Source organism: Ahaetulla prasina, chromosome 18 (assembly GCF_028640845.1).
Source record: "Ahaetulla prasina isolate Xishuangbanna chromosome 18, ASM2864084v1, whole genome shotgun sequence".
Taxonomy (NCBI): domain Eukaryota; kingdom Metazoa; phylum Chordata; class Lepidosauria; order Squamata; family Colubridae; genus Ahaetulla; species Ahaetulla prasina.
Window position 1 is genome coordinate 1,190,524 of NC_080556.1, and position 10,627 is coordinate 1,201,150.

Below are 10,627 nucleotides of genomic sequence, written 5' to 3' on the forward strand. Positions count from 1 at the left end.
GGAAAAAGAGAAGGAAAAAGGAAAGAGTACGGAAGGAGAGAAGAAGAATGGCAAGGAGGGGAGGAGGAGGAGGAGAAGGAGAAGGAAGGAAGGAAGAGGAGAATACTACTACTAGTAGTACTACTACTACAGTCTGGTGATTCCTGACTCTTGAAGGGGATCTGGGGACCCCTTGCGAGACCGGGTTCAAGGGCAGAGGCGGGGCTGTTATTTTGGGTGAGGCTGCTTTTAGGATCTCCTTTCCCAGCCTCACCTGTTCGTGTCCTTCTGAAGTTGTTTACACCAAACGATATAAAGCCACAAAGCCAGAACGGAAATTTAATCCAGGTGGTTCACGATTTACAAACAGTTCACTTACAAAAAGTTTCAAAGGGACACAAAAAAGTGGCTTGTGACCGTTTTTCACACTTACGACCGTTTGCGACATCCCCGTGGATCCCGGGATCGAAATTTAGAGTCTTGGCAACCGGCATGTACTTACGACTGTTGCCGGGTGTGTGTGTGTGTGTGGGGGGTCAGTCACTGTCTCGCTTTAGCAACAGGAAATCCGGGGCTCGGTGCGTGGTCGTAAGTCGAGGATTGCCTGTAAAATTGCTTCAGAATCCATTGGAGGGGAGTTCCGCGGAAAAGCTTTTGAGTTGTGCGTTTGCAACAGAGGCAATTTGTGGCGATTGTGGAGGGCGCCCTAAAGAAATGCAGATGGGCCAGGCTATAACACCCCCCCCCCTCCCCAGGATCCCTGCCAGGTGATGGACTGGAATGAAACCCCTCCAACTTCACACACACCCAAACACAAAAGGAGAAATTCAAAGCAATTCAAAAAGTGGTCCATCCTTCCATTCTCCTCTTTGGGGAAAATGAGCTCTTTCTCCCAAGCTATGGCCCATCATCTCTCTTTTCTTTGCTGCTGAGCACCGGGGCTTGAAATGCAAATGAGCGCCATTCATTTCAAGAGGAGGGTGCGAAGAAGGCAAGCTTCTAGTCCTCATGGGGGAAGGAGGAGGAACACTCGGCTGCCTCCGGTCGCATCCCCTCGGCTTCGGGTGCAGGATCCGGAAAGGAGCCCTCATCGACGAAGAAAGTCCCAATTTCCCGGCCAAGGGGAAATTAAATTAAATTAAATTTAAAAATAAAAAGCTTGGCTCCATTTTAGCAAAGGGGAGGAACGGCCGGTAAAGCCGAGTGGGAGGCTCCGGACTACCTTCTCCGGCATGCCCCGCGCGCGGACCACGCCTCTCCGGCGGTGTGCGCATGCGTCCACGGGCTGACTCCGAACGCGAACTACCATCCCCGGCGACCCTCGCGCGCTGCGCAGACGCACCAGCTGCGAGTAGAGGCGGAGCCCGGGAGTGGGAGGGGGGCCGCTCTCCCCCTTTAGCCTGGCAGGGCGGGGCTCCCCCTCTCCCCGCCCACCCCAGCCCCCGCTGCCGGTACCGGGCGACGCCGCCGCTGGAGGAGACCCCCCGCCATGGACTCGGACTCCTGCGCTTCCCCGCCGCCCCCCGAAGTGAGTCGTGTCCCCCCCCCCACCCGGGGCATCCCCCTCCCCGGGCTCTGACACTGGGCACCCCCTGGCCACGCCCACGGAGCTGGGGGAGTGGGAGCAATCTGCACCCCCCCCTCCCGCTGCAAAAGGAACCCCCCCCCACGGGGCAGATTTGCTGGAATGCAACGGGGAGGGGGCGTTTGCCCGGGGAGGGGGTCCCCCTTTCGCGCGCCCCCTCCCCACTCCTGCCCCTTTGATTGCAGCTTGGAGAAAGGGGGGGGTGGGCGGCGGGGACCCTCCCCTCTCCAGGCTCCTTCGGTGGGGGGAGGTGGGCTGGGCTGGCGAGGTAGCAATTGCCCCCTTCCCTTGGGTGAGGGTCCCGGCTTAGCTTGACGCTCCCCGCCCCGATTTCTTCCCCCGTGGGTGGGGGGAGCTCCTCCTGCTTGCAAAGCGCCCCCTCCCCACCCGCGGGCGTTGCAGAGCGTCCCCCGTCGCTCCCTTCGGGGAAAGGATCCCCACACCACCGCCCCCTCCTCCTCCTCCTCCTCCTCCTCCTCCCTCCCCTGCGCCTTTCCTCGCCGCCGCGCACTGACACCCCCCCTCCTCTCTTTCGCAGGATTTCCCCCCGGGCTCCAAGCGCTGCCGGACGGTGGAGGATTTCAACAACTTTTGCACCTTTGTCCTGGCCTACGCGGGTTACATCCCATACCCGCACGAGGTGTGTGTGTGTGTGGGGGTGTGTGTGTTATTCGGGGTGGGGTGGAGGGAGGGGTTTGGGCGCAGCTGGGAAGAGAGGAGTGGGGTGCAAAGCCCTGGCGGGGCAGGGGAGAAGCTGCCCAAGAAGAGAGATCTGGGTCGTCTCTTCCTTTGAACAGCTGAGCGGGGAGAAAGGGAGGGGTTGGGGAGTTGGGGTGGGGGGGCTAGAGGAGAATTTGGGGAGGGGGTCGGGTTGAAGCCCCGCTTTGGGAGGCTTTGTCTCGGACTGCAAAGGGACAAAGATTTCCCCTCCCTGGAAAACCAGCTGCCCCCCCCCCCACAAAAAAAAAAGATTAGGAAGGCTGCTTGAGAAAAGGAGGGGAGCAGGTGTGATGTGAGGGATGGTGGGAACGCTTTAAAGCAGCCACATCTTTTTGTGCTGTTGCGTCTTTTGGGCCACTGCACAGCCGCCCCAGAGCGGCTGTCTCCCTTCTCCCCACCCTTGCAGCGGATGAGAAAAGATTCAGAAGGCCGGGGGGGGGGGCGGAATTTTGGGGGCATGGCTGGCACTCCTGAAAGCAGCTGCGTCTTTTGTGAAGGCAGCTGCATCTTGCTTGCAAGGGCATGGCCATGAAGAGTGGCTCTTTGCCAGGACCCTTGTAGGGATTGAGAAAAGATGCAGAAATGGCGGGTGTGTGTGTGTAGGGGATAGGAGTGTGGACCACAGCCAGACTCATTAAAGCTGCCATATCTTTTCTGCAATTGGGACAACCGCAGAGATTGGCTGTTCACTCCCTAGCCCCCCAGTCCCTTGTGGTATATGAGAAAAGATGCAGATGTGTGGGTAGGCTGGCACTCTTGAAAGCAACTGCATCTTTTGTGCCTTTGCATTTTCTTTGCAACGGCACAGCTGTGAAGAGTGTGTGGCTGTTTGTCAGGACCCTTGTTAGGGGTTTGAGAAAACATGCAGAAATAGGAGGGTAGGGAGTGGATGGGGGGGGGTCACAGCTGGACTCATTAAAGCTGCCACATCTTTTCTGCAATTGGACAGCTACAAGAAGTAGCTGTTCCCCCAGCCCCACACTGGACCCTTGCGGCATATGAGAAAAGATGCAGAAATGGATACTGGTGAGGAAACTGGGCCGTGGCTGGACATGGCACTCTTTAAAGCTGCCATCTTTTCTGCCATTGCATCTGGTCTGCAAATGCCCAGCCACCAAGTGTGGCTGTTTCCCGGGACCCTTGTAGGGCTTTTGAAAAGATGCAAAAATAGGGTGGTATGAGAGGAAACGTGGGACACATTTGGAACTCTTTAAAGCAGCCACATCTCTTCATTGATTGCATGCTTCCTTCAAATTGCACGGCCACCAAGGAAGTTTTTTTCAGGATCCCTTGTGGTGCTTGAGAAAATATCCAGAAATGGGCTGAGGGGTCGGGGGGGGGGGGGAAATGTGGGCCAAGCCTGGAACTCATTAAAGTGGCCACATCTTTTCTGCAAATGCTGCCAAGAGGATCCTTGCGGTAGTGGAGAAAATATCCAGAAACAGAGCAGGAGAAGGGGGAAGGAAACAGCCACAGTTGGAACTCTTTAAAGCCGCTGCATCTTCCCTGCAATCATACAGCCATCCTTGATGACTCCCCCCACATCCTTGGAAATGCTCTGGCAGCTTTAAAGAGCTGCAAAAAGGAGGTGCTTTTCTCCCCTACCACCCCGCCGCCCCGAATTTCCAGGCCGCCTCGGTCCATAGCACTTTTGAAAGAAAATAAGCCGATGTGGCTGCTTTAAAGAGTTTTCCCGTGCTCTCAGGATACATCCAGCTGGAGCAGCGCCAGTTCCCCCAACAGTACCCGGGAGGCCGTAGACAGCGATGGAGGGGACCCCCCCTTGGGACACCTCTCAAAAACCCGGAAGAGCTTCAGCCAACTCAAACACGGCAAGGCTTACTCCTCGCTCTACCAGTGGACAAAGCCCAACGGATTTTTGGTGGACCGAAAAAAAATGGAGAAGTTCCGGAAGAAACGGCGGCTTGTGAGGAAGGATGCGGTGCTGCCGGACGTCAAATATCCCGAAGAAGAGGAAGGCCTGCGGGAGAGAGAAGGAGAAGAGCCGTACGCCGAGACCCCGCTCAGCCCGTCCTCTGAAGGGGACGCCCAGTCTTCCACGGGCCGCAGCTCAGCCTGGGATTCGGACACTCCGTCGAATCCCCCCTACCCGGCTGCCGCGCCGGAGGAGCAGAGCCTCATCCAAACCGTGGGCAAGAGGACCATCATACGGCAAGGGAAGCAGGTGGTCTTCCGGGACGAAGACGGCAGCGGAGACGATGAGGACATCATGGTAGATTCAGGTAACCCTTGTGGGAACCTCTCACCCTCGGAACCCCGTATGAGGATGGCGGGGAGCGGGAGAGGAGAGGGGTCAGTGGGGTTAGAGGCCCTTGGAAGACAGGGTATCTCCTCGGCAGCGTTTCTCAATCGTGGTGGATATCAGTTCCCCAGAATTCCCCAGCTGGTACCCGTGGATTTTGACTCCCAGAGTTCTCCAGGCTCCCTGAGGAATTCTGGGAGTTGAAGTCTACGCGTGTCGAAGGTTAAGAAATGCTGCAGGAGTATGGAGCAGGTTGAGGAGGAGGAGGAAGTAGAAGTGATGTCATTTGGAACCAGGCTAGAAACCGGGAGACGGTGAGTTCTAGTCCAACCATAGGCAAGAAAGCCGGCTGGGTGACTTTGGACCAATCACCAAGAGATGGTGAGATCTAGTCCCGCCTTAGCCATAAAAGCCAATTGGGTGACTTTGGGCCAATCACCAGGAAGACGGTGAGTTCTAGTCCCGCCTTAGGCAAGAAAGCCAGTAGGATGACTTTGGGCCAGTCCCTCTCTCTCAGCTTAACCTACCTCACAGGGTTGTTGTTGGGAGGAAAATAGGAAGTGGGAGGACTATTGGGTATGTCTGCCGCCCTGAAATATTTATAGAAATAATAAACGTGGGTTCATTAATTAATATACCAAAAGCAGATAAAAAGATGCCAAATCGGGTGGCACCGAGCCCTGCTCACTCTAGAACCGAAAAGCAATTTAATCCCCTAATTTTTTTGACCCTCCCGGAAATTCTCTTCCACTGAAACCCACCTCTCCATTTTTTTTTTCCCCTGGACGTTGGCAGATGATGACTCGTGGGACCTGGTCACCTGTTTCTGCATGAAACCTTTCGCCGGGCGGCCCATGATCGAATGCAAAGAATGCCACACCTGGATCCACCTGTCCTGCGCCAAAATCCGCAAATCCAACGTTCCCGAGGTTTACGTCTGCCAGAAATGCCGGGATTCCAAATTCGACATCCGGCGGTCCAGTCGATCCCGGACGGGTTCCCGCCGCCACTTCCTGGAGTAAGCCAGCTGGAGAGCTGGTGGTACCAAACCTTGAAAATTGGGAGTTTTGGAATCGGTAGGGCAGGGGTGGAGAAGCAAGCGAGACCCCAGGCCCCGCCGATCTTCCAGATCGCCGGATTTCCCACTGGAGTCAGAACTGATCGCCGGCTCCAAAAGTTGGGGCGAAGGGGGGGAGGGGCTGGGATGGTCTTCCCGGTTTCCTTGTCTTGGGAGCACAAAGGGAAATAACCGGGAGCTGACCAGTCACCCCGTTCGCGGAGGGATTGAGGTGCAAAACGGCAAAAGGATCTCTAAAGGAGACGAGAGGTGGGGGAAAAAACAAATCCTCTCGTTTTTGAAAAGCACAGATTTGGAAAATCCGGACAGTTTGTAGAATTTGACTCTCTTTCCCCGCAGAGGTTAGTCCAAAGATTTGGGGAGCCTCTCAATCCCCCGAGCCGAGCTTGGAAGGACGAGAACGATGAAAAAAAAAAAAGATATTATTTGGACCGCAGGTGCATTGGGAAAGGAAAGGAAACCTTCCCATCTAACCGATGCTCTCCATCCGAGCGCTGAGATTCAGCCGATTTCGGACTTAAAAGGCTGCAAAAAAAAGGGGTGGGTGGGGAGGGGGAATTGGGAGGAAGATAATTTTTTCCCCACTGGTGCTTCGAGAACGAGCCGAGAGTCCAAAAAGTTGGGCAGCCCAGCGGGATGAGAGTGAGGGGCTAGGGAGGGGTGGACCCTCGGTTCGGCTGGCCCTCGGCGCTGCCTTTGGACTTTCAGAGACCGCCTTTGTCTCCTCCGATTGGGGGGGCTGGAGGAGAAAGCGTGGGGAAGACCCCCCCCCCCATAATCCTTGATTGATTTAATATGACATTCCTGGTCCGTTTCTAGTGTTGTGGTGTGAAGCCTTTGGCCACGTCCCAAAAGTCTGTACGGAGAAGGGTGGATTCCTGGATCCTGGATAATGTGGGAACCATCCAGCCATCCCCACTGGAAAAGCTCTGGCTGGTGGAGATTTCCGGTTTCTTTTGGGACTTTAGAGCCAGGACTAATTTTCTGTTCCTTTTCTTCTTTGGTTGTCCACGTCAGGCGGGCGGAGGGAGGGGTCCCTATAGCCCAAACCGCTGGGTCTTCTTCGCCCCCCCCCGAAGCAGCCACGTTATCAAGGGTTTCGTCTGTGTACAATCTCAGTTCAAGAGCTTTAATTTTTTAAAAGGACAATTAAAATTATTTGTTTTATGGAATGCTGTGTCTTGAGTTCGAATCCCTCGCTTGGCTGTCTGCCAGCTGCGTTCTCTCCCCCCCCCCAAAAAAGGCTTAAAAATAATACAATGAAATCAGGTGATGTCGTAATTTGGGGATGTAATTGCACCACTCCCCCTCCCCCCATCAATAAACCAACATTTTCTTTTAGGTCACAGGTAGTCCTCGACTTACGACCACAATGGAGCCCCAGATTTATGTTGCTAAGTGAAACGTTTGTTGCGCAGGCCTTGCCCTGTTTTACGACTTTTCTCACCACCGTTGTTAAAATGAATCTTTGCAGAACACGGGGTGTTAAATTTATTTATTTATTATTTATTAATTAGATTTTTATACCGAAATGAATCTGGCTTCTCCATCGACTTTGCTCTTCAGAGGATCGCAAAAGGGAAACGTCTCTCTCTCTCTCTCTCTCACACACACACACAGATACAGAAGAAACTGCAACCGTCGTAAATACGAGTCCATTCAGACCGAGAGTCTGAATTTTGACCATGGGGGAGGCTGCAATGGTCATAAGTCACGTTTTCCAGTGCCTTTTGTCGCTTTGAACAGTCACTAAATGAATGAAAGTCCCCCCCCCCAAAAAAAAAAATCCTTGAAAAGGACATCTCTGGTCTATTCTGCAAGGCTGTTGTAGCAATTTGCAACAGGGAGGAGGAATAAGGCCCCTTGCCAAAAAAAAAAACCCCACCAAAAACCTTGCAATGAATGCCATGCAAAATGCATGCTTTTCAGCTACTAAAGATTGCAGAGGTGGGGGGGGGAGGAGGAGGGGGGGTCTTTGCAAGAAAAGACCCCAGGTTTGCAGGCCCAGCGAGGAGACAGAGTCACCACGGCCTCTGAGCACGTGCAAAGTGACCCCAGCACCCTGGGCTTCCTGCAAAGAGGGCGGGGCATTGGAAGCCTGACACTGAGGAGGGGCCGGCTAAAGCCAAGGGAATCCAAGGGGAAGGAAGCCACGGCCGCCATTTTTGGTGCGGGCGACGCCCAACGCTAAGCGAATGTCGGCTTTGCAGGCGGATGACCACCCGGTCGAGAAGCCAGCCGGTCTGCGGGGGACCGACGGGGATGAATGCGGAGGAGAAAGCGCTTCCACCCCGCGGGATCCCGCTGCTAGCCTCCTCCTTGGGTGGCGAAGTTCGCATGGCAACCGGCAGGTGGGGTTGCGAAATCCCTCCGCCTCGCGCTCTACTCTATGAGGCTTGCCGGCGGATACGCATGCGCGAAGCTCCCAGGCTCGAGAAGCCCGAAGAGCCGTGCGCAGCCCCGCTACGACCGGCTCCCAAGCGGAGCGCTGGGAATTGCGGGGCCAAATGGACAAACACGTGGCTGGCTGGTGAATTCTGGGGAGTTGCAGTCCACATATCTTAAAAATGTGGGGAATCGCGACTCTAGGGCGAACATTTAAAAGAAAGGGACTACATAAAATTTTTTTTACAGGTTTGGAAAGCTTTACAATGTAGGTTGAGGTATGGATTTTGTGCCTTGGCTCATTACCGTCATCCGGGGAAGGTCCCAAAATCTTAATTTGCAAGTGTGTGAAGAAATGGCTACTCTCTTCTTTCCTTTTCTCTACAAACAGCAAATTGTATCCTGATGCACAGAAAACCCAGCTTTCTGCACCTCCAAGTGGGTGGCATCTCCATAGGGAAGCTACAATGCCATTTTCACCACTGCATCCAATAATGTTGGTTTATACCTTAACCTGATGCAAACCTGGGTAAATGGCTCCAGACTGGATCAAAAGTCGTTTTGGTTGGGGTCATTTATTATTTAATTCATATCCCATCTTTATGACTGTTCTAAGTAACTCAAGGTCGTGAACATACCTAGATCTGTTTCCTTCTCCTATATTCCCCAAAACAACCCTTTGAGGTGGGCTGGGCTGGGCTGAGAGAGAGAAAGAAACTGGCCCCAAATCACCCAGCCAGCTTTCAAAGCTAAGGCAGGACTAGAACTCACCATCTCCTGGTGATCAGCCCGTAGTCAACCAGCTGGCTTTCCTAAGGTGGGACTAGAACTCACAGTCACCTGGTAATTGGTCCAAAGTCACCCAGCTGGCTTTCACATCTAAGGCGGGACTAGAACTCATGGTTTCCTGGTGATTGGCCCAAAGTCACCTAGCTGATGTTCATGTCTAAGACGGGACTAGAACTCACCGTCTCCTGGGGATTGGCCCTATGTCATCCATCCAACTTTCAATCCTAAAGCGGGAACCGGAACTCACCATCTCCTGGCGATTGGCCCACACTCCCCCATCCAGCTTTCGTGCCCGAGGCAGGACTAGAACTCACTCTCTCCTAGTTGGTGCCTTAACTACTAGACTCCATCACCCAATTTCAAGTCATTTCAAGTGCGTAAAATTTTTTTAAAAAAACTTTTTCATAAGAGCTTTGGGGGTGATGAAAGAAGAGGTTTGGGTGTCAACCCATTAACCCAGGTGTCAGCAACCTGGGGCTCTGGAGCCACATGTGGCTCCTTCATCCCTCTGCTGGGGCTCCCTGTTTCTGGTTGGCTCCAGAATTGATAGGACTTTCAGTTGGGACAGGTAGAGGAAAAAGAATGCCTTGCTAGGAGGAGACTCTATGGCAGGGGCCTCCAACCTTGGTCCCTTTAAGACTTGTGGACTTCAACTCCCAGCTTTGCTGGCTGAGGGACTCTGGGAGTTGAAGTCCACAAGTCTTAAAGGGAACAAGGTTGGAGACCCCTGCTTTATGGTGAAGGAACCGACTTCCGGTCTGCAGAGGAAAAAGGACACTGCGCGAGGAAGAGACTCTATGGTGGGGGAACCAGACTTCCTATCAGCTCCAGAATTGAATGGGGGCTTCCAGATAGGCCCCTTCTGGCTCTTTTGAGTGTTTTAAGGTTGCCGACCCCTGCGTTATTCCAACCAAGGTGCCTTAACGAAAGACCCGTTTGACCTGGGTGGCGTATCAAGTCTCCTGCTTGAGCAGGGGGTTGGACTGGATGACCTCGGGAGGCCCCTTCCAGCTCTGCGATTCTACGTCTCAAACCGCAACGGAGCGGCAAATCCACACGGAGGTTTTGCAACCTTCTCTCTTCTGGTGGTGCCAACCCCAAACCCACTTCAGGGACAGGACGGGACATGACCCATCTCACACAGACTCCATCCTTCACAAAACGGGGTTGTTTTTTTTATTGTCCTTGGATGTTACAGGCAAAAACCAGAGGTGACCCTCCCTCCCTCCACACATACACTCCCCCCCTCAGGAGCTCATTGATGGGGAGGGGAGGAAGGGGAGAGTCACAACGTTGCTGTTCGTCACCAAAGACGCCTCCACCCCCCACTCCCCCGGGATCTGGGGCTGCCGCATAACGGCGAACGGGAATAAAACAGCAGCGGTTGGAATATCCAGCACCAAACAGGGCTGCTGTGATGATTATCCCAACCCCTGGAAAGTTGAAAAATTAGGTGAGGACCGCAAGAAAAAAGGACGATTTGGGAAGAGTGTGTGTGAACCAAAACACCATTTTTTTTCCCCTTGCCCGATGGGCATTTGCTTAAAATCCGGGAGAAATACCTTGTTTGAAGAGTTGACCGCATGACCTTCATGGCGTCGAGGAGAAGCGGACAATTTTCCAGCGTTGGAGCATCCGGGATGGTTTTTCGGAAGAGGAAGGGGGCCACGATTCGGAAACTGGGGGCGGTGGGGTTGTCTTTCCCCCAAAGAGCCCATCTGCCAAGGGAGGGGAGGACAGCCGCGGCCTTGCATCTGGATTTATCGTCCTCGCGGATCAGCCAGCCCTGCGGGGTCGAGCAGTTGGGAGTCTTAAATAGCCTGATTCT

At 53.9% G+C, this 10,627-nt stretch overlaps 1 protein-coding gene across 1 annotated transcript; it reads left to right on the forward strand.

The window, feature by feature from the left end:
* The first annotated feature begins 770 nt into the window (after window positions 1-770).
* PHF13 (PHD finger protein 13) lies at window positions 771-6,797 on the forward strand. Its single transcript, XM_058161220.1, has 4 exons — window positions 771-1,507; window positions 2,103-2,204; window positions 3,990-4,527; window positions 5,343-6,797. The coding sequence occupies exons 1-4, from the start codon at window positions 1,469-1,471 to the stop codon at window positions 5,567-5,569; spliced, it is 906 nt and encodes a 301-aa protein (XP_058017203.1). The 5' UTR covers window positions 771-1,468; the 3' UTR covers window positions 5,570-6,797.
* The last annotated feature ends 3,830 nt before the right edge of the window (window positions 6,798-10,627 follow it).

What these genes read in the sequence shown, in the direction of transcription:
- PHF13 (XM_058161220.1), top strand. Translation starts at nt 1,469, where the DNA reads ATGGACTCGGACTCCTGCGCTTCCCCGCCGCCCCCCGAA. An exon ending in CTTCCCCGCCGCCCCCCGAA is followed by an intron (nt 1,508 to 2,102) that starts GTGAGTCGTGTC and finishes TCTCTTTCGCAG; the next exon opens with GATTTCCCCCCGGGCTCCAA. An exon ending in GGACATCATGGTAGATTCAG is followed by an intron (nt 4,528 to 5,342) that starts GTAACCCTTGTG and finishes GGACGTTGGCAG; the next exon opens with ATGATGACTCGTGGGACCTG.